The 23,810-nt window shown below is 53.6% G+C and overlaps 1 protein-coding gene across 8 annotated transcripts in view; it reads right to left on the bottom strand.

Annotated features, from left to right (window-relative positions):
• Positions 1 to 5,155: 5,155 nt before the first annotated feature.
• Positions 5,156 to 23,810, bottom strand: part of bru3 (CUGBP Elav-like family member bruno 3) — a 74,614-nt gene continuing 55,959 nt past the window's right edge. For 6 of the 8 annotated variants that reach the window (XM_037212334.1, XM_037212336.1, XM_037212341.1 and 3 more), the window contains 7 exons: positions 21,262 to 21,385; positions 18,609 to 18,755; positions 16,958 to 17,035; positions 14,016 to 14,078; positions 12,910 to 13,068; positions 11,231 to 11,381; positions 5,156 to 8,493 (listed from right to left, as the gene is read on the bottom strand). In XM_037212334.1, coding sequence (XP_037068229.1) covers positions 11,254 to 11,381; positions 12,910 to 13,068; positions 14,016 to 14,078; positions 16,958 to 17,035; positions 18,609 to 18,755; positions 21,262 to 21,385 — 699 coding nt within the window. In that variant the 3' untranslated portion in view covers positions 5,156 to 8,493; positions 11,231 to 11,253. The remainder of the gene's footprint in view (positions 8,494 to 11,230; positions 11,382 to 12,909; positions 13,069 to 14,015; positions 14,079 to 16,957; positions 17,036 to 18,608; positions 18,756 to 21,261; positions 21,386 to 23,810) is intronic. The other 2 variants (XM_037212335.1, XM_037212340.1) reach the window with 2 other exon arrangements.

Below are 23,810 nucleotides of genomic sequence, written 5' to 3'. Positions count from 1 at the left end.
GCAATGCAACATAACCATCAAACATTTTCGTTTTGGGAGTTCATTTGTAGTCAAGTGTCATTTGTTGGCTGTCAGACACTGGACGATGGTCGAGACTAAACTAGTGAAATTATCAGATGAAGGCATACCTAACATAACCAGCCTAGAGGCGTGTAGTTTCCTTTCGAGTTGTGTGTGTGTGGGTGGGGGGGGGGGGGGAGGGGAGGGATTCTGCCTCGTAACCAGGGATAAAGTATCATAGTTTTAGTCATAATTAGGACTTATTACTTTTCATTATGAAGCATCAGTTTTAGTGTTCAGTCTCCAAACTAATTTCGAGGAACTACACCCCTACTTCCAATTCTGAGAAGAGTTCGTCAAAGCTGGGGAGAAAATTGTTTTTCGAAGGCAGGCTCATCCAGTTTCTCTTCCTCCGCCCCATCCCTCTCCCTCGCCCCTACGTATTTTACAAAGCTGCATCCTTGTAGCCCTACATTTACCGATTACGTGGTTCTACAAGCACCTGCAAACAATATTACTTTTGGTTTTGTAGCGTCGTCTTACAACCAGCTGGAAACGTTGGCGACCTCCACTATCTTCGCATTATTACTGGTATTACCAGTGCAGGCCTCGCACTTCTCAACATGATCCCAATTAATTACTGCGAAAGCTATGTAACACTGGTAACAGAAAACAATATTTTTAATGCCTCTAGCACCTTCACTTAGCTCTGTATAAATAAAATGACAATTCAAAACGTTTTATCTCAAGCTTGCCCACCGGCAGAACATTAAGCTTGAGGTGTGACGGCCAATGTGAGAGGTCTACAGCAGCGATGCTCAACATCTCACCCCAAAGTCGCTGTTCCTCTCAGAAGCAATAAGCCCCGAATGAATCCTCGGCATGCGTCACTCCAACAGCCTCCATTGACCTCTAAAGCCACAGTCAGTGTATCCACAAACCAGACTCCCAGGCCTGCATGGATTTTAACGCTATTACCAGGGACACCTTCCATGGTTAACCTTAGAAATGCCGCACAGTGCCTAAAAAACAACAAAAAACTGACGATTAGCTTTGTTTTTCAAGCCCGTCAGCTTCCCCTGACATGTACAACCAATGGCAGCCGACAACCGTACACTGAACCTAATTCATTAACGCGTGGCGATCATTCGAGCCCATCTGTCTCAAATAACTCGACGCTTCAAAACGCCGCGTAACAAACTGATCGCGTTCGTCGCAAGATGCTGTGGCCAGCCACGATTCTTACGACTAGTAATAAGCCTTATTATGTAGTATCTTATGCTGGTTAGTATGTGGAGTGAATCTTGGCTGAAAAATCTGTAAAAAATTGAGCTGAGGGGCATTGGAAAACACTGTCGCCACTGATCTGTGACGTCAGCGCTGGTAAAGGATAGTTTGTGTTATATCTTCGTCACCTTCCAAACACTGTCCTGATAAAAGCTTCTACATGTAGCAACATCTTGTGGCTCAACCTGCTCACACAGCGAAACATCAACGTTTCGACATGTACTCTACACATGCTTACGTTGTAAGCGTTAGAGAGTGCAGACCAATACTAGGCTTTGCGTTTCGTCTAACTGGGGTGGTCTGTAATAATATCAACTCGGCCGTTGTAATTTATTTCCATTTTCGTAATTATGTCTTTAACTGGCACGCAAAAGAGCCTGTTTTTTGCCACCGATCATATCCGGTAAATCAGAAGTTTTTTCACCTCCGCCTTTCCAGTGTTTTTAGCATTGGCCTTCACGCGTTATTAGGGTAAGGGGGGGACGTCTCAGCATTGGGGGGGGGGAGCATGCCCCCTCAAAGAGACACGTAGTGGCATCTTAAGGTCATTTTCCCGCAGTTTTTCCAGCGGTGATAGTGGAACAACCGCACGGTTAGGTCGAGGTTATTTTGCTCCACTGCTGTACGCTGGTCTAATAAAGGCCGCATATCACTTACGATTGTATGGAAGAGCGCCGTCTATAGGACTGCACGGTGGCACACTTGCGCCATGCGTCAGATGTTCTTGAGAGCACCTCCAACCTGCGCCGATAGCATATTCTGTTTGCCTATCGTCTCCCTCAAGCTCCCATCTCGGCTTAAGATGCTATCAGCACACTTTCAGTACGACGTTTGGTATTATTTCGCGGGATGACGTCATTCAATTTTCCCCACTTCCTTGGATCAGCTTTCCGGCATTTGACTTCTTTTAAGATAACATAAATACGCGCCCGGGTGGCCCGCTAGATACCCTTCGCTCGGGTGGGGTGGGGTGGGGGAGGGGGGGGGGTCAATTTGACCCCGTGAGCTCTCAAGAACTAAGAAAGCCAGAAACACCGAATTTACAGGATGTCTTAATCGATACGTGAACTCACTTAGGTCAAAGTTTTGGGTTCCTAGGTCATCACCTTTGGGTCAAATAAGGTGAGACAAGGTCAAATTCCAGGTTGGTTTCCTAAGGGCCCCCAGAAGCTAAATAACCGTTTCTAAGCAAAAGTTCACTTACGCATTTAAGGTCGGTGACCTTGTTTGACTTTTTGAAGGTCATAATGACCAAAATCACACCAGACTGCGCTGGGTTTTGCAGTTGAATAAGCGTCAAAGATTACGCTAGGCGGTAGCTTTCTAAAAACAAAATGTTCAGCCGGGTCATTTTAGGTCAGTGACCCATTCATACCTCTAAGTAGTCCGTGAAAGATGTATAAAGCGGTTCCTGATATCAATATATTCGAAATGAACACCAGAAACTTTCCCATACAGCAAGCCCCAGAGTAATAAAACGGGCTGGTTTTGACCTTGGTCTGGCCTTCATACCTTACCTCAGGTTAACATAATTTGCTCATTCAGTATTTGTGTTACCTGAGACACCTGCCATAGGTTGGCAACCTCACAAGATGCAGCTAAATGTTTTACACCAAACGATCCGCTATTCACTTGTCTACAGTTATGCAAAACTTGGCGTGCCTGCGCCGCGCCGTTAGGGAACCATTCTGGAAAAAGCCTTGGGGGATCAGTTTGACCCCTCACCCGAACGCGAGTTCATTTCAGTTTGTGTGTAACATTAGCAAAATTAAATGTCTTTTTGGAAAGATGTCTCCTCTTTAACTGTCAGCTAAGCCGAAATCTGCGCGTTAAAAATACTTTTTCGATATAAATCGCGACAGAAAACGTATTACGTAAAATCGATGACAAACGAAACCTCGTCTGCTGTTGCTGGGACCTCAAATGTGTACATGTAAGATGAAAATTCTCAAATTTGCATGTTTTTCTGTTGGGCAGTTTAACGGTCATCACGCCACCAATCGTACGATCAAGGTCACATTGGGCCAGAAAGCTGTAAAACAGACAAGCACCCATAGACACAGTTCGCGCCATGATTAGTACCGAATGTAATGTATAGGGAACCGTTCATTTTTCAACTCGCTTTGATTGTGGATATGCCCATACGAGGGATACTGATCTTTCAAATGTCAAGCAAGGCCATAACCCCGAATTATTAATGCCTGCATAGAGAATCTAAATTTTGAGCTGCTTTGACCTTGTCTGTTATCGCAGTTACAGCACGCATCTAGTACAATTTTGGTATGCTCGTTTAGCTTTTCTCTTCATTGCGTAACAAATGCGTTACGATGATAATACAAATACATTATATGACTCCATGAATTCGTCCGACCTGACAGAGGTCCTTCACGTGGTTTCCAGACATCCTTGACGTGAAGCAGTTCGTCATGTTAAAGCCGACTATCGCTTATCGCGTCGTCGTGGCATGTATGGTTACAATATGGCAAATAGGGAAACTACTGAGCGTCATAAGTAAATCTGATCCGTCGGATTACCATGCATATGACCTAAATGTAACCAGCTGAAAAAACACCCAACTACTCGAATAATTGTTGTCATATGACCATAGAGCAAGTATGCAATGTTTACTTAGCAACACGAAACATGCATAACCGTAGTGGCCTTCCTTTGCTTCAGAGATCAAAAATCTACCTGTGAATGGCAATAAGTGCGGTTCTACAGTACAGGAGCGCTCTTTAAACTATTCAAGCTTAGACACTGGTCAATGTATCGGTCTTTTCCCTGATACCCACCCTGTTCATCATAGTAGGCAGGTAGCGATGGTTGAACAATGCGTCCTGCACTCAAGTAGACTTTTCAGCTGTGGTGAGGCTGCGCTGACTGACCTGACCCAAATGCAAAATCCAAGGATTTTTAAAGCTGAAAAAGCGAAGAAGACACGATGATGCTTGCATAATTACTTTTCTGCCTTTCAGGCTGCAAGAACACAGGCACGGTCACTCCGTCTCATTTGCAACATGGCTTATCTGGAGCCATTTTCTTGACCTGGATTAACATAAAAACCTTATCGATTTGGATTGCCTATCCACGGAGCAATAAGCTCATCGTCATCCCGATGACCCATCTGTATTAGTTTAAAAAGTACAAGGGTCTGTCTACCCTCGCCTCTCGCCGGGTGTGTGCGTAAAAATGGTCGCACCTTGAAAGCGCGAGAATTGATACGAACACAAGATCACAGCCCAGCTAATATTTTGCCTTTGTCTATTCACATCACTTTTTGGTGGTACTTTGGCTTTCTCTCGCCTTGTCTCCACCACCACTTCCACCAGCCCCCTTACTTGTACTCATAACCTTGCCGTTACGAAGCAAATATAATAAGGCTTCTGGCGTTCTTACGAAAGGAACACCAGAAGCTGGAGGAGCTATAAGCCTGAAGCTGTCCATTGCACAAACTTCCTCACTAAACCATTACCAGTGTGTCACTCATTAGGGCCCACCCACGACACTCGTAACACATTTGGCTAATGGCTTCTTAGAGATCTTGTCTGCCTCGTTCAAAATGTCATGTTTTCTGGTGAATACTCTATATAATATACAACGCCTTGGTTAGATTAGGAACTCGAGCATTTAAATTTGGGGCACGCAACAGTAAAAGCTTGAGCTCTTCATTTCCTTTCAAATGGACGTGGTCATTTGCCAAAGAATCATTCCGCCGTCAATACAAATGAGTGTCTTTCGCAGCCTCTCGAGTGTTTCATATGAATTCGAAAACATCTTCGACGACCGACATCAACTCATATGTCTCGCTGCAGGTGTCATCGTCGTCATCCCGCCAAGCAGACCTTCCAGCGAAAACAACAGACATCGCCATGTGTCCTTTGCCCAGTATATTTTGTTATAAATAGTATTTATACAATACGCAAGCTGCAAGTTACGGCACCGTGCGGAGCTACCTGGGTCCAGACACGCGCGGGGCTGCTGCTGCCGCGCCCCGACGCTGTGCCGCGGAGGGTGACGAGAATACCCTGTACGTGGCCTCACACGAGCTCACTGGTGCGTCACGGCCGGCCCGTCGCCGTGTCGAGCGGTCGGGGAGTGACGTCGTGCGTGGAATGTGACCTTTGGCGCATGATAGTGTGTTGTTGCTATCAGTCGTTCACACCTGTTTCTCTTGCTCGCTTCTCTCGTGTGTTAAGAGACTTGGAGGCAATCACTCATCAGTTCCTGGAGCTCTGTCATACCCAGCCGCATGCTCACTCACTCTGAATTAATAAATCAATCCTCCAATGATTCACCGAATCACTCACTGTCACTCACGTGATCAGTCACTCAATTAACTGCTCAAGAAATCATCAATTACTAAACTACACGCAGTCGGCAACACAAACCCAGTCATCTGCGATTTCTGATCAGTCGATCAGTCACACAATAACTCGCTTATGATCTCGCTCGCGCCCAGACAGTCCTGTCTCACTCTCACTCTCGCTTTTCGCCGTGTCCATGGAAATGTTCTGAAGGTGGGTGGCAACGTGTCGCGGGTGTGTCGTGGGGTGACGGGTCTCTCCGCGGCGGCGTGCGCTTCGGCTCCTCACCAGGAGTCACGGCACTAGCCCACGCGAGTATCATTATGCTGTGGGCGGCCCCCGGGCGCGCTGGGACGCGTGCGAGCGGCCGCGTCGGTGGGAGGGGGCGGCGGGGCAGGGGGGAGGGTTGGACTGCGGAGGGGGAGGGGGCGACGTTCGCGGCGGAGCCCGCACGGCCGCTCTCTGATATGCTTGAGACAGCCGAGACCCAGCTCGACAGAAGCACGCAATGGAAAAGGTGCGCCCTGCAGCCGCGCGCCCTCTCGGTCCGTCCGGGACCGGCGCGACAGTCGTGATATTGTGTCACCCCCGGAGCCTGTGCGCCGAGCCCGCGGCGGCGGCCCAGCGCGCGCCACATGCACCGCACTTACATTAGCCTAAATACGCGGTGTAATATCTCTAGGACTAGGCGATATCACTAGGGAAGGCCCAGAGGGGCACGCTAGCTTACACTGCAACGCGCTGCTGCTCGGCTACTTGCTCGGACAACCGAAAAGGAAGAATAGACGCCTTTGGTCCCGTGTACCTACCGAACAAAGGGAAGTACACCTCCTTTTTCCGCTGTCCACCCTGGGTCACCAGCGTACCACCTCTGGGCCTCCATATGTGACGCCCCTGGGAGGTCACGTGTGCCCCTCTGGGACGCAGCACGCGCGGCCGGCGAGTGGCCACATGAACCACCCCTGGCCATGACACGTGACGCCGTGGACACACGTGGCGCCATGTACATATGTGGCGCAGCTACGCCGCCCCGTGCGCCATGCGTATCTCTCATAGTGCGTGTGATATAATCTACTATATACAACTGGGGAGATCTTAATATGCGAAAGCAAACACAGCGGCCACGGGGCTTCTAGCGTGAGTCGGAGCATCTACGGCCTAAGAACTACTAGCCACGCACAGGAGACGCAAGCAAACAGAACTGGCGCTTGTGCCCAACAGAAGGAACCGGGGAGTAACGCACATCCGTCACTGGTCAGCTCAGTACCACCGCGTGACCCATATGCTGAGCACTTCCGAGAGCTGCGGCTCGGACTCACGCCTAGTCGCACCCATAAGACAGCTCTGGCGGGAAGGGCAAGAACGCACGTGCTCGAAGAACGGTACAACTGGTTCGCCTTGAGGACCCCCACATACTCGTCAACAACGATAGAATCATGTGAATTTCAACAACGCGGCTGGGAATTTCCTAGTGGTGCTGAACGCCATCGCCAGCGGGTCCGGCGTGAGCGACGGGACGAGGGCTGGGGTCACGCGTCCAGACCGACGCGCTCGGTGACGTGTCACGTGACCACCAGCAGTGGACAGGTGGCTCTGTCTGATGGCCGACGGAGCCGGTCACCAGTCGTCGCGGCAGGCGTGAAAACAACCTAACATAATCCACGATTGCAGCAACGACCAGCATGACTAGAAACATATCGAGATACGTGGCATATGACAAGCACTGCGAATGACTAGATCTCATGGAATTAACTGGCGCGGTAAATGAGCGGCCCAGGAAGCTGACAAATGTTACCTAGGACTTGGGATTTGAATACAAATACACAGTCGTGTAACTGATAAAGAAAATATGATATGAAAGACACTTCGTCTCCGTCAAAAGGAGCTTTGGCAAGCATTTAAGTACTATGTTGTAAGTTAGATAGCGCTGCGTGTCATGCATGCGTACCTATTTTCGGCCTTTCTTGTGATAATATGAAATATCGGTTGCTGACCGCCGTCCCACGAAATATCTAACTGGAACGACCCAAATGAAACTTCATGCAAAAACAGCTCTCGCAACCTACACTTTGAATAGTTTAAATCATGCAGCACATTCCATGAGAATGTTGCAAGTAATGAAGGAACTTTCACCACGTTAGTCTATCGTGTGTGATACTTAATAGTAAATAACTTATTTGGAATGGCACAGAAAACATTCACTTCTAACCCTTTCATACTTTAAGCTCTCAGTTTCTACATGGCCTATATCGCTTTTTGTAATAAATCTACATCATTCATATATAACTAGACTCCCAGCACCTTGTTATACTACGTGGGTGTAACTATATATACATGGTTGGCAACTAGCTCCCTCCTCCTCGACCAGACACCAAAGTATTTGTGCCGAAACCGGGTCATTAAACTCGGTTATGTCACGCAAACGCATCACGCCTGGGGAGGGGGGAGGGCGGCAACGTCCCAAAAAAGCACAACAATCAATACGCAATCAATAAATATCTAAGTACTACCGTCTACGCCATATTTGCGTGGTCCATGCGCCACAGCTCTCCAGTCAACCGAGTCCACCGGATTCTACCGCACTGTCCTGCACACTCCGCCGCGTCCACCGGACTCTACCGCCGATACATCGGCAGCGGAGCGCGCTCTGGAAGTCGCCTCTCATGTGAACTGCACCACATTGCACTGATCAGTATCAAAGAAAAGGCCGGTGCGGCGGCCGCGGGCGTCGCTGATCCCGCGCGCAGCTGGAGCTGGGACGACGCTGCTGCCAGGGTCGCGACTCGGGCGCCCGACTGGGCACGCTCGACTGGGGGCACCCGACTCGGGTCTCGGACTAGGGATGTCGGACTGGGGCGCCTCGCGGGCGCGTCCTCCCGCCGTCAAAGCTCCTGCGGGCAATCTGCAACAGGAGGGACATGGATGTAACTGGCTTTGGCACATCGCACCCTGTCGAGGGGAGTGCTTTGCGCGTAGCACGCCATTGCTTGCACGCGTAGCACGCGCACGAAATCCGCGAATCTGCACACAAAACACCAATCGGAGGCGAGGCGCAACAGTGTCGAGCGGCTGTGGTGGTCAACGAACAAGGCGACACTGGTGTCAGCACACAGAGAGCCAATCAGCACCACTGTGTAACACCAGGACGGCGGCGGTCGGTGACACACCACATCGGAGCGCACACCGATATAGATACATGGCCGGCGGCGGAGGCGACGCCTGCCAAGCAGGCGCGCCGGCGGCCGCTCCCAGCACGCGCCTCTCGCACAGACGAGGCGGCTAGAGAATGCGCCAGAGGTGGTAGGCAGGACGAGACGATCTGCCATACACTGGCGGTACACCACAGCTTGGCCTGGAAGGCGTCGTCGCGGATGTGTGATGAAGCATTGCCCGGCGCATTCCTGATCAGGAATTGTCTCAAATCACTTCGTGTTGCCATGGTTTTGGCAACAAACCTCCAGCGAGAACACATACAGTACAGCTGCTTCGGCTTGGATTTCTAAGGAAATGGTGTCCCGTATATGGCACAAGCGACCGGCTGAGCGAAACCTGACGAGACTCGCCGCAGAACTGACATTCGCCCGTTTGCTGGTGTAAACAAATCTGCCCAGAGTCTTTGAAATGCATTCATGTTCCAGAGGTTTGGTCTATTTTGCTTGTCAAAAAACACAGCACATAATGTGTTTAAATCGTATCCAAAATGTTTAAGTACCGTGACTCCTGCAGGTATCCAAATCCAAATTTACTTTCTTGTTTCTGAATACGGTAAATTTTGTACTGAGAATAAGTTATGGTTTCCCAAAGCTGGTTGTACAGAATCACAGAGAGGTCGAAAATGCCTCTTAATTGTTCGAAAAAACCTGCTGAAATTTTGGTGTAAATCGCACCGAAATGCACCCACGCTTTGAGCGAAACACGAAGCGATACACTTTCCACGGATTATGTAACAATTGTCACAACTTCAGCTGTCGCTCGGCAACCATTTTATAACTGGACGGCTGGGACATGTAATATAAATAAACAACTCTATGCCTACACCTATGACCGCTTCTGTTAGTACAGGAGTGAATACGCCGGCTACATTCATCACTCATCAAGCCAACCATTTAAAACAGACGAGTACGAGGGAAGCCTACCATACTTCCAGCGGCGGGTTTGTGTATATCGACAGCCATTTGCGGATGTTTGAACGAACCTCGAAGGTTGATGGCCTAAAAAGGATATGAATGGACTACCATCTAAACGTTTAACGTCCTCTTCTATCCAGCACCCACTCCAGTTTTCGTTTCCCTGTGAGCGAATCGCTACCACGCACTCTCTACCAGTGGTATGCCATGCAGTCTTGGTCAACAATCAGTCATGCAATCTCAGTACACAAAAAGGAAAAAATTACGTGATATCAAATATAGCATTGTTTCTCAACATATTATGGTGTTGAGCTGCCAGTAATGTAACGTAATGTTAGTCGTGGTAGCTTTATTCCACTGTTATACTTATTAAGTCATTTTCAAGGGAGTTGTGTGACTAGATCTTAGCATCATACGATAAAGTAACGAAATAATGAACGCTAGGTGTCAAACCTCTCATGAGATTCAAATATGACATCACCAGGTCGATCAAAGACCAGGAAGTGACGCCAGGAGGGTCATAAAACATCTCCCGCCTCATCTATAGCACAGCCAGTATAGGAACGACCACGATAAAACATCCTCGGCGAGCACACTGAATGGGGACACGACAGCCCGGAAGGTGACGGCGGAACCACACTGGAAACAGTGAACACCCAGCGGTAGCGCAACCGTGGCCGCCGCCGGCCGAGCCGCCTACACCAGACGCTAGCGCCGTCTGGTGACAGCCGTCGACGACAGAGCCATCTACATCGACTGCTAGCGCCACCTATTCGTTACATGACGATGTGACGGCTAGGGCGATACATCGGGAACAACCAGACGCGCCGGACTGTTAGGCGGCCACTTACAACGATCTCTCACAGCCGGTAATTGAGCTTCGGACATGGCCGGCTGCGAATGCGAAATCGGGGAGCTGAATTAGCACTGGCAGGGAGGACCAGACATCGGATACAGCGCGCCTGTACCAGCTGTCGAACGAGGAGCGGGTGGAATCGATCCTCCGCCACGGAGCTCAGTTGGAAGAGGCCTGGACATTTGACCGCTGTGAGTAACATACACGCAACTTTGCGTCCCAGGAAACCTGCTTATGCCACTCGTCACAGATGGTCACCCGGCAACTGGGCAAGAGAGACAGGATGGTACTGGGCAGCCGCGCCACAACATTCCAAGGCACGTTTATATGATTCAGCGAACATGATGTGTTGCGCTGGAATCGCTCTACCAGGATGGAGGCGGGGACGGAGTCAAAGTCCTCTCTGCGAAGACCCTGACGCCACCATCGGAAGGGGGGGGGGGGGCGCCGCACGAGCCTCCTGAGCATCCCCGGGCGTCCTCGCTACAGGACGCTCGAGTTCACCCCTGACTCGTCAGGGCGGGCGGGACACGATGGACAGGCTGCGAAGGGACCGGCAGGACAGGCCGCACCGGGACTCACCGGAACGGACCGCGCCGGAACCCGGCGGGACAGGCGGCGGCGGGACCGGGTGGACAGGCCGCGGAGTGACCCACCTGCGCTGCGCGGGCGACGGCCGCTAGTAGGGTCGCGAGGCGTCCTTGGGCCGCTTCAGCTGCACCTTGAGCCGCTTCATGCCCACCTGGAAGCCGTTCATGGCCTGGATGGCCGCCTGCGCCGACGCCGGGTTGTCGAAGCTCACGAACCCTGGCGGGCGGGGCGCTGTCACGGCACTGTCTGTCTGAGCACTGCGGCTGTCTGTCTGAGCACTGCGGCTGTCTGTCTGGGCACTGCAGCTGTCTGTCTGAGCACTGCAGCTGTCTGTCTGAGCACTGCGGCTGTCTGTCTGGGCACCGCGTCTGTCTGTCTGAGCACTGCAGCTGTCTGTCTGAGCACTGCGGCTGTCTGTCTGGGCACCGCGTCTGTCTGTCTGAGCACTGCAGCTGTCTGTCTGAGCACTGCAGCTGTCTGTCTGGGCACCGCATCTGTCTGTCTGAGCACTGCAGCTGTCTGTCTGGGCACCGCGGCTGTCTGTCTGAGCACTGCAGCTGTCTGTCTGAGTACTGCAGCTGTCTGTCTGAGCACTGCGGCTGTCTGTCTGAGCACTGCAGCTGTCTGTCTGAGCACTGCGGCTGTCTGTCTGAGCACTGCAGCTGTCTGTCTGAGCACTGCAGCTGTCTATCTGAGCACTGCGGCTGTCTGTCTGGGCACTGCATCTGTCTGTCTGGGCACCGCATCTGTCTGTCTGAGCACTGCAGCTGTCTGTCTGGGCACCGCGGCTGTCTGTCTGAGCACTGCAGCTGTCTGTCTGAGTACTGCAGCTGTCTGTCTGAGCACTGCAGCTGTCTGTCTGGTCACTGCGGCTGTCTGTCTGAGCACTGCAGCTGTCTGTCCGAGCACTGCAGCTGTCTATCTGAGCACTGCAGCTGTCCGTCTGGGCACTGCGGCTGTCTGTCTGAGCACTGCAGCTGTCTGTCTGAGCACTGAAGCTGTCTGTCTGAGCACTGCAGCTGTCTGTCTGAGCACTGCAGCTGTCTGTCTGGGCACTGCAGCTGTCTGTCTCAGCACTGAAGCTGTCTGAGCCCTGCAGCTGTCTGTCCGAGCACTGCGGCGCACCGCGGCCGCCGCCAGTGGGCGGTTGGTGGGACCCGAAACATCGTATTGCTGGACCCTACGACTGTGCGCTCGACCGATCTGATGGGAGATAGAATAGGACACAGCCGATTGTCGGTGTGGTGGAAGCACACAGCGCAGTATAAACGCCAAACACCTGACCCCGGTGTCTAGGGATATGGTGCGCTGTTAATACCAGCAGGCATCCGTAATATCCCCCATTTGGTTGCAGCCACGTGCAGCGAAGAAAATATGACACAACAAGGATGAAAATATCATACTATGCCGGAAAATGTGCTGGCACGGGCCACAAAACATGCCTTTGATCACAGAGAGGCGCGCAGGTGGTGTGGGCGTGCCGGTAATATCTTTCCGAAAAGTTGTCGGCCGCCTTCAGTGAGCGGTAAACAGAGGGGCGAGTCCGTCTTTCTGGCCATGTCGGCCGGGCTGACAGCAGGTTTTAGTGGGCCGCTTCCGGCGCGGTCTGGTGCTGGCAGGCGGGCACGCGGCGCAGCAAAACACGCCGCGCCGCGCTGCCGCTCAATGTTGTCACCCACCGACCGGCAGGGCCTCCGGCCAGTCCGCAGGGCGCCTCTCTTGTCAGGGCAGGGGGCGTACTCACCGAAGCACTTGCTCTGGTTGGTGGCTCGGTCGATGAAGACCTTGGAGGAGATGACGTTTCCAAACGGCAAGAACATCTGCATGAGCTCTGCGTCGCCGAACTCTTGCGGCAGGTGGTAGATGAAGAGGTTGCACCCCTCAGGTCCACTGATGCTGCACCCTGGTGGACGGGCAAGACGATATGAGATAACGGTGGCAAAGCAACTGCGCCCACGCGACGCCAGTTTCGATCTGAAGCTTTTAGCTGCGTGCTTCAACCACCAATCATCATCGGAATCCAACGGCAGTTTTATCGCAAAGGGCACATTAACTTGATGGGCTTTCATAATAGCACTCTCGCTCTTCGCTGGTTTCGACAATCGATGGAGTCAATTTAACACAACGACGAGACGTAACCGCATAAATCGCTACGCAAATGGGGTTTCGACGAAACGTGGACCGAGTTTCGACGCGTCGTTATTATTGCGACGAAGCTGGGCCACCAAAACAGCGTGAACAAGCATTGACGGTGCATGCTCAGCACGAAAACAAGGCGATAGAACATGCAATGATTTATGCTGTCGGACAAATGTAAGAAAAAGCAGCATCCATCCAAGTTACTGGTTACAGCAACCAAAGGATCGGTTCTGTGATTGAACCACAGAACCTAGGGCATGCGAACATTGACATGCGAGAACATTAGCAGGCGAGTAACGAATGCATGCGTATGCGACGATAAATGCAGATACCTTAAAAGGTTTCGTTCCAAATGTCCAACGGTAATCTAATAGCTGGTCCAACTTCCCGATCATCTCCATGGCATCGCCCAGATGGACGCAGTGCGCCGTTATCGCCAATATTTTGATGCAACTGCTTTTAGCATAAAATTACTGCAGCACGCGGTGGCGCGTCGCGAAATTCTCGGTTGCAGCCCACGCAGCACAGGCAGGGTCCGCCGAAGTACTATCGAGCAGCAGAGCAGCACACAGCGTCCGGCAGCACCTCCACAGACATGCGCGCTGTGACGTGCCGCCGACATCCATGCCATCCATGCTCCGGGGACGGCGCGCGCCCTGAGGAGCGTCTGGGTACTAGGGGCGGGGCGCCGTGCCGGACGGCAGCCGTTACCTTCTCGGGGCAGAATCAGGGGCTGCGGCGCCACGATCGGGGGATAGGGTTGAGGGAACGCGGCTGGAAGAAACACGAAACAGTCTATCAAACACGGAGCTGGGGGAGGGCGGCCGACTCCGGGGCGGTCTGAGCGCCGGTTGTCAGGTCAGAGGGTGGCGATTTGAGAGCACCGGTGTGGAGGGCCGCGGACAACACTTTGACTGGGAAGATAGTGCGCTTACATGAGAGCAACACATGGCGAGGATAAATCTTAATCTCGCGGACCTGCGTACATCTATAATCGGATCCGTTTCTGCCGCCTGCTCCACGCCACAGCCGCAAGGGAAGCCCCCGCCTCCCCCCTCCCCCGTTTAGGGTCCCTGTCGGCCGCCCCCTGATGCGGCGCCGACGGCGGGACCGCTGCTGCTGTCGGCTGGGGCCGCCCGACAGCAGCAGCGGGCCGACAAGTGAACCGGCACCAGACGCGGACAGCACCAGCAGCGGCGGCGGCGGCAGCGGCGGCAAGGCCTGCCCTTCCGGGTGAGGTCACGGACCAGCCCGGGGCGCGGCCGGCGCGTGACAGCCGCTCACGGACCGGCCGTCCGTACCGCTCCGGCTGACAGCGGCTCCGCGCGACCGCGCCGCCGCTGTCGCCGCCGCCGCCGTCCCCGTCGCCGCCGAGCCGACAACGAGCGACACGACCGCCAGAGGCACTCGGCGCGAGCCGCGCAGGCATTCCCAACTTTGGACGGCTCTCAGGGTATGCTCCGGGCGGCCAGTTCTCGCCCCAAGTTTTCTGCTCAAGGCGAAACACGAGCGAAATGGAGGCCATAGTACACACGGACGAAATGCGGGGGAAATGCGCGCTTGGCAGAATACCTGGGCGGCGACGGAAATGTGACGCGGGAAAGCAGGCAGACGAGTTTGTGTCGTGCACACAGAACACATGTGAAAGTGGGGGAAGTCGTTTCAAGCGCACACACGTGAGCTCGCTAATGGCACAAGGGTAAATGTTGAGAATGCACGGTATCCGTGTGCACGTCAGGAATTGGTGAGTGTGGGCGTTGTAAAAGTTACAGTTGGGAAAGATAACGTGATGGCCGATATGAAACTAATAAACTAGTAGTCGTTTCCACAAGAGTTACCTAATGCATGAAATGGTTTAAAGTACCTTTTAATACGCCAGAAAATCATGCATGAGCACTGACCTTTCAAGAGCCTGAAAGCTCTTTGAAGTTCATTGTCATACAGGACGACTGAGTTGGAGAAATATTGCATTGTAAAAATAATTCTCTTCGAACATGTTCAAATCATCCCATGTCCGTTCATTGCTCAAAACATCACACTTTTGTTCTTAGCTCCGACAGAAGGCTTCCCTAAAACGGAATCCACAGAAGGAGGGGCGAAGAGCTACACGGAGGATGAAAACTGGCGTGGTATGTTCAGTGCAGCTCGAAATAGACGCGAGTTCATCGGTGAAGAGTGCGCTCGCCACGCAGAAGTAATCACGCCACACATGGAGGGCCTCTGATGAGCTCATGGGTGGAGGCTGATAATTAACTCTCAGATGATACAGACGAATCACATTTGATTGTTTTGGCTCCGCGAGCAGGGCCCTTGACCGAAAATTGATAAAAAAATACAACAAACCTGATGAATACCACGCATATCATTATTGTAAGAAAGTCATCTTAATTTCCTTTCAACAATGAGAATGAATGCTGTCATGACGTTGACCGGTGTTCGCGACAAGGGATGGCTGTAAATCAAAGCATGTTCGAGACTAAGAGGTTCGAGCTCCGGCCTCGTTTAGTAAACAAAGCTAAGCTTGAAAGAGGACAAGAAAGCGACAGTCATTCGAAGCTAATCCTGACATAACTTTAATCTTTTTCTGGTCGCATAAACTAGACGTAGAAAGCCGGGTTTTCTATGACCATTTTATTTTGACGACTCGGCTTTCTCTATGCATCTACTGGGGCTTTTTTATTTGAATACATGCCACCAGACGAAAACAAGATGCTTCCCCGATAACGTGCATAAGGCTGTGTGACAACTGGAGATACCAAATGGCGCCACATTTCGTCTGTTAAAGGGTAGGAAAATCGCAAAACTTCAAAGAAATCTTTGCCGGGCTTTTGCGTATTCAGTATTGTAAGAAACATCCTCATCACGATTCGACGACTATTTGGATGTCCCATCTGGGCCCTGTATAGAAGGGACTTAATTACAGACGATGGTATATCGTCGAACTATAGTTTCTTTCACTATAGCATCACTCTCTTTGAAATTGTTGGCTCTTAGCCCTTTGTAAAAAGGGCGATGCGAGACATGCCAACACCACTCTCTGAAACGGTTGGTGCTGAGGTCATTAGAGCCGAGCAAAGCTGCTCAGGCCAGTCGGGTGACCGGCAGTGACCAGTGACCAGATCAATGACCGGCAATGCCAATGACCAGACCAGTGGCCGGCAGTGACCAGTGACCAGACAAGAGACTGGCAGTGACCAGTGACCAGACCAGTGGCAGGCAGTGACCAGTGACCAGACCAATGAACGGCATTGACCAGTAACCAGACCAGTGGCCGGCAGACCAAAGGCCCATCGACGGCATTGCCCGACGGTGCTCAAGCCGTGGCCAACAGGTGCCCATACCAATCTGGACAACGGGCCAGGAGGTGATCCCCTAACGTCCCACAACTGCAGAGCAGAGCGCCCCAAACTCGTTCGTCGTCGGGCAGTCCCGCCTCGGCGGCCGCGCGGCCACGAGCCGGGCAACACTCTAAACAGCGTCCTAGCGGGCGCCGCCGCCGGCGGCGCGGACCGGCCGCCGTCCACCGACCAATCAGCCACTAACACACCGACCCGCCGGCCGGCCGGGCCGCGGGCCACACCACACCTGCAGCGCACGACACCGAAAGCCAGTCCCAGAGGTGGCGCAGCGGCCGCCGACGGCGCCCCACTCACCGACGCCCGAGTACGGCATGCCCGGGTACGGCTGGGTCTGCAGCGCCTCGCCGTTGATCGGGGTCGGTGACGAGAGCACTGCAACGGACGGCGGCGTCAGTGGCGCGGCGGCGCGGCGCGCTCGCCCACGGCAGGCGTCGCCGCAGCGGCGCGTGCCCGGCGGTGATGCTTCACCGGCCCGTTTGGCGACTGCTGGTGTGAGAACGTCATGGCTTCACTGGCGTGACTGCTGGTGTGAGAACATCATGGCCTTACGCTGGCATGACTGCTGGCGTGAGAACGTTATGGCTCCACGCTGGCGTGACTGCTGGCGTGAGAACGTTATGGCTCCACGCTGGCGTGACTGCTGGCGTGAGAACGTTATGGCTCCACGCTGGCGTGACTGCTGGCGTGATAACGTCATGGCCTCACGCTGGCGTGACTGCTGGCGTGAGGCGTGGAATCGTCGTGGTCTTCGCAGCCCCGTGGTCAAAATACGTGTGATTAGGACCCACGACATCGATTGTGCCGTGCAAAAATCTCATGTTTACAACGCCGGTGAAGTGGAGAAGCTTAACCGGTGTTGTGGGTCGTACACCTCCCATTCCAAAGTTAAAACCGCTGAACAGCATTTCAAACGAAGTGCTAAAGGGACACCTGTTACGTTACACGTGCCCGGCACCTGAACCCAATGCAACGTCGTTCATTACGAGCTAAAAGTGCCCGATTTAATGCCGGCAAATCCGTGACACATACCGTTCAGGCATGCATCGCGTGTGTTAGTGGCTATAATCCCATGTCATAACGGCATGCAAACCGCACATTGTAGGCTCTGGACACACATTTTCCCCGAAACGCAAGAATAAGCGGGAGCACCACATCGCGCCACGACCGCAACAATCCACTTCACCACCCACCTGGCCGGCCCTCCACCGCTCAAGGCTCGAGCTCCGGTGCTAAGCCCCACGCCGACAACTCGCTCCGGAACAGCCACCAGCGCCGCCCACGCACCCGGCCGAAATGCCCCTGGCCTTTCCACGCGACTCGCCGACCCATCGGCAGGCACCGGCGGGGGACGCGAGTTTTACGGGCGCGTCCGTGCCGGCGCGATCTTTGGACGGAGCGGATTTACGTGTCCCCGCTGACGACGCCTGCTCCTGGCGGGGTTCCGGTGGCCCGAGCGCCGATCCGGAGCCAGGTCGTGACTCTACTTTAGTGGGCTCTCAGTGGCCTATGACCCGAGACCTCGGAGGCCAATGGTCTGAGACTCAGTTTATGTGCAAATCAGAAAGCTATCGTCCACTAGCTGCTGGGCGCTCGCAGATCAATCACCTAGCTGCACATCGGCCGCGCCCTCGAGTGCCGGCGGAACACCGGGACACTGCGCCACGTTAGAAACAACAAATAAGCATTGGGCGGTGACCGTGGCCCTGCGCAATTTCATGCCCTCTAGCGGACGATGGCGCGGCCTCAAAGCATTACTGGCCTGTGTCTTCAAAACGCACACGAAGTGCCTTCCCGCAACACTCCGATAATCAACGATCCCCAAGCCAGCACAGTCGTGAGCTGCGAGAGCTCGCGACCTGCGGCCCACTTCAGACGAGCGGGCGCCTCAGGCGACCCCCACGCCTCTCCCCGCGGTGCGCCAGCCCGCGGCGGCGCCACCACTCACGGGCCGGGTAGGACTGCTGCAGGCCGTTGGTGTAGACGCCCGTTTCGGAGACCACCGGCTGCGAGGAGGGCGGAGCGCCCACGCTGAACGTCGACATGGTCGGCGACGGCATGTTCGGGATCACGCCGTTGGCCGACGGAGCAGAGCCTGCGAAGAGGTGGAGCGAGGGTTACGCGGGAGATGGCCGGTGCCGCATGCTGCCTCCTGGGTGTGACGAGACTGCAGGATGAAAACGGCTTTGATAAGTTCAAAGCAGTACGCAGCATCACTCATGCATTGCTTGAACACACACGTACAGCTATCCAAGAATCAGAGGTGAAATAGGCTGAAACGAGTATTCTAGCTTCGTACAATTGCTCCTGAGTTCGGCGTATTGATGTACATCACGCGTGCAAACTGTTTTTCCACATGGTGTATGCACACGAATCCTAACTCTTAACACTTCCACAACTTCGTAGCTTGCCAAACCCGCAGAACTCTGCACTTCCGCGCTAATCCGGTCGACCGCAGCTGCGGTTGCAGCATTTCCCATCAGTTAATCAGCGTCGCGAAAGGGAGTTTAATCAGAAAAAATTAGCAAACTTTGCTCAGTAAGTAAACAGGACGGAGAGCGCCGCCTCCGCCGCCCGAGCTTCAAGCCGGCGGTGGGCGGCCGAGTAAGGCGGGGCGCCGCCGTCAGCTCACGAAGCGACGGCTCAAAACTGACAGGTCTCGATTCCCCAGTCTGGTGCAGGTGAGCCTCTTCGAAGCCGCCACAGCCGTGCAAGAGTGGCGTGGGTTTGAGAATGGTTTGGATGTTTTTGTTGGCCCGAGAATAACACAACAGCCATGACTCGGTCGAACAACACCCGTCGACCAGTCACGCCGCGCCACCACCGCGGGCCGCGTCAGGGTCCCCTCGTTGCCAACCGCGCCGTCCAGCGCGCTCGGTACGGCCCGGCCGGGTCCCGGTCGGGGACGGCGGTCATGCGACGCCGCGTGACGTGGCCAACGCTCATCAGTCCCTATCAGGAGCGGCGTCGTCCCCGGGGCCCGGTCAGGAGCCCTGTCACCCGGCGCCGGCCGACGGCGCCGCGGCCATCCGTCTCCATCAGGCGCGACGCTGCCGGCTCGTGTCCGCGGCTGACAGGGCGGCACGCGTGGCGGAGCCGGCAGCGGAGCGGCGGCGCACTGACCCGGCGGTCACGCTAGCTGCCGGCGATGTCTTGACGCCTCGGCCGCCCTCTGGCCAGGCGCAGCTCAACGCGCCCCTTTGACATTCAAATTCGCACAGGTGAGCCGGCCAATACATATTGCATGAGTATCGTCACAAAGCTATTCCCTCGCGGTTCAAAGCCGCCTGCAGCGCGGAGGGACAAAGAGGCGGTCTGCATGAATGGCTCGCTCGCTGCGGGCTGAAGGCGGGGAGGGGAGAACGCCGGCTCGGCCGCTGCTGCGCGGTGCCGCCAGGTCTTCTTTCATCCTCGAAGTGACAGCACAGTAAACACGCCTAGTCATTCGCTTTCAGTGACGGCTAAAACCGCGTCGGCCTGAGGGGAAATGGCGGTCTCATCCTATAATGACTATTTGCATGCAGGAACATGAAAGTGTTTTGTGATGAAACTTTTACAGAAAAGCAATGAGAAAAGTCTATGCTCAGAAAAGCTGCTGCTCAAGGCACAGCCTTGAACAACAGCCGCCGTCAGAGCAGCAGCAACATGAAAGTGTTTTGTTGTGGAACTTCTACAGAAAAGCAATGACAAAAGTGCATGCTCAAAATAGCCGCTGTTCAGGAAACACGCCCTTCGTTCTGTTTTTTTTCTGCGACAAAATGGCGAGAGTCGGCAAAGCTGTGACCTGAATTTACAAAAGGGACATTTGAAAACTTATTTTAATGAGACTGGCAAAGCAGGACAGCGTACGAATGAGATCAGAACGCAGCCAGCCCATCTCAAGCCGAGTCGACGTTAGCTATACCGTTACGTTCCCCACTAAATGATGCATAACGAAAGCCTCCGCCTTTGCTCCGAAGAAACAGTAAAACTGGCAATTTGACGAAGTTGGTCAAGCGTGGGTCGTTCTTGGCAGTACCTCCTTTGCCCGTATAAATAAACAAGCTACTACAACCAGAAGTTAACGGGAGGCTCAACAGAAATAGAAACGGAGCAAAACAAGGCGCACGGCATCCTGGAATCCGAAATACAGGGGCTAGTGGTCTCCCCGTGGACTTCGAGAACACAACGAAAATGCATCACAGCTTAAGATGCGTACACCCTGCGATGGTACATAAATTGTCTGGCGCAAAAACACGATCGTAAACAACGACAAAGACATGCTATTGAGGTCACGTTTGAAGGCAAAGATTGAGGCTGACTCCAGCGCAGTGTTTTAGCGTCTGTGACGACTTTTTGTTACGGGTCTGCCCTTGTTCCGAGGCAACAGTAAACCATCATGTTTAAAGCAGCTGCAACGAGACTCATGATGCCGAGGCCACCACTGAACAGGGAAAGGCAGCCACGGCCGCCCAATTCTCACCACATAATAGCGTGTATCACAGGGGATGCGCGGAGAGTTCTCTGAAACATGGTCGCACGCGTCACCTGTTCGAGATGTGCCCCGACCGCCGGGGGCGCGGCGCCGGCGGAGGGCGACGCCGCTGGCTGCGCTGACTGACCTGTGGACGTGGGCACAATGGTGCTGGGGATGCCGTTGGGAAGCGCGCCGTGTGGCAGGTGCGCCAGCGCCGCCATCGGGCTGATGTAGCTGCCCTGCGCCGCCGCCATCAGCGCCGCCTGCTGCTGCGCGACAGAAACGCAACGTCAGTGACGTCGCGCACCGTGACGTCAGTGGGGTCGGGTCCCGGAGGGGGACGCTATTAACGGGTCCATTATTGAAACACGCCACACAATCTGAATTAATGTCGTGTGTGCTGCCCGGGCCGCCGACCTAATTATGCTAAAATGATGAACGACTCCACCTGGGGCGCTCCAGATATGGCTCAACAAATGAACTATATCAGCTAGTGTATTTGAGTCCAATCGCGAATGCAAGGAGACGTGGATCGCAGCCATTCTGAGCCCTCTTGTTTACCAACATCGATGGTGCAACAACAAGGCGCGCTGTCATGTGCTGACTGTTTCTGTTGCCCCTCAGCTGAACCCTAAAGAGCGGGCCAAGGCAGAGCCATCTCAAAGGCTTTCGCACAATTGCCTCATAACTTGCAAAGCTGCCACTGCCACTTCTGAGGCATGACTCAAATTTGTAGCAGACATTTTGCCGTGGATGTTTATATTTGGCAGGTGTCAAAATAATCTCGAGGGTCCTAGCACGTCTGGGCATAAATGGCCGCACAAGCACGTAGAGCATCATGACTACGGTTATATTCCATGACTTATATACTCTGCGTATCATCGGCGCTCCAAAAGAGAAAACGGATCAGGCAAACGTCTTGGAATATCAATGCCGACCAGTCATAATAAATAGCAGCGGCGTTTTTTGCCAATTTCCATTGCCAATTCAATCAACAAGTATCATACTCGGCACAGCGCGGACGTTTGCAAACTTCCGGTCTCCGTTTCGCCATGATCCGTTCGTTTCCTCACTGCTCCGCCCACCGAAAGCACTGCGCATCCCAGCACAAGCCACCAACGCGGTAAGATGGCTGGCAAGATTTCACCTCGGGCCACTTATAACTGTCAGACTGGAGCACGCTACACGAGTGCCACCGAAATTCCTTGCATGCATCTACATCGGCGGGAAGTCAACTGTGGCTGCCACCGACAATTTATGGGACGCTCCCATGAACATATGGGCCGACGGCGCCGCATAGACAGCTCCGCTCCGCCTTATTCGTATTCCTCGGCGCTGACGTCGGGGCAGCGCCCGGTGAAATCGCCGGCAGGGGCATGCTATCACCTGTGACGATGCGGACGGTACCAGAGCGGCCGGACGGAGGCCGCCCGCGCCGCGAGCGCCGCGGCCGCCTCGCCGTCTGCCGCCCGCCGTCGGCTGTTTAATGGCTCTCGCCACAGGGCCGTCATGCGGGAAAGCCTGGCGCTCTTGATGGTCCGGCAGGGAGGGCCACCGAAGTGAGGGCTATTTTATGTCCCGAGATTCAGACCGCCGCTGATGGGTATTTTAGGGCTTCAGTCCGCGGACTTTTCCTAGGGCTGAAACTACCCAGTTTTGCACATAAAATCCGCCTTGGCCTCACCGAAGAATCGGCGAGCTTGAACCCAATGGGGTAATGCAAGAGCATAGGCTTTCATAAGAAAACGAATGTTTCGCTTTCGTAACCCTATGTGCGCCTTTGCCGACATGAGCTGAATCGGGCCTACGTAATGCACTCATCACATTTTAAAAAGTGCGCCGTTTTCTATGCTTGTGCGAGGGCGAAACATTTCATCACGACCAAAGCAATGCATAGAAACGAATGTTTCGAATTTAATGAATTTGTCTTCATCGACGTTATTTGCATGGTCCAGTATTTCGGCTTAAAACACAGCATGCTGCAATCGAGGCCAGTTTCGGAAAATGTGACATTGGCCGTCTCCGTACAATATTACTGGCCTAGCTGGCAAGCTGGATCGGACAGCGCTGCGTTCGACAGTGATTTCAGGACCGCACGTTCGATTACACACTGTGGTTGGTTTCGCGTCTTAATCTTCTCCGGCTGCCTAGATTCGGCATCAGTCATTAAAAACACGCAAGACCGGGAGACCCATACCTTGCATTTGGTAGCACGTGCTGGGCTACATCCATCTGTCCACATTTTTGCTTGGGGGCCAGCGCGATTTCCCCTTATCTCCCCCGCCCAAACGTGTTGATCTGATGTCGTTGTGACGCCTAGTCGTCAAGATCTGGACCCAGCTGGACACGCGGTTTTTTGAATTTAATGATTTCACCTTGCCCATGTCAATCGAATAAGGAGGGGGCGTTGTAGTGATTTCGCAATGCTGCAGAACTCTAACCCCGATCAAGAAGATGGTACGCTAATGCCTACATACACAGCAAAACTTTCGCAAAGTGTGATATTTGTCGCTGAAAGCTGCCTGGTGACACGGCCCGTCATTATAAAGATCTAAGCCTGTCGATGACACAACTGACCAGGCCGGAGTGCTGAGCCAACAGCGTTTCCGGTTCGTTGACCGCAAGCCTCACTTCAGTTGCAGCCTTGTTCATAATGAAGCGCGAGTTTAATGTCCGTGGCGGCTAAAGACCCTC

The sequence above is a fragment of the Pollicipes pollicipes genome, unplaced genomic scaffold (assembly GCF_011947565.3).
Source record: "Pollicipes pollicipes isolate AB1234 unplaced genomic scaffold, Ppol_2.1 Scaffold_3087;HRSCAF=3621_pilon_pilon_pilon, whole genome shotgun sequence".
NCBI classification, from domain to species: domain Eukaryota; kingdom Metazoa; phylum Arthropoda; class Thecostraca; order Pollicipedomorpha; family Pollicipedidae; genus Pollicipes; species Pollicipes pollicipes.
This window is presented reverse-complemented; position numbering and strand designations above follow the sequence as displayed.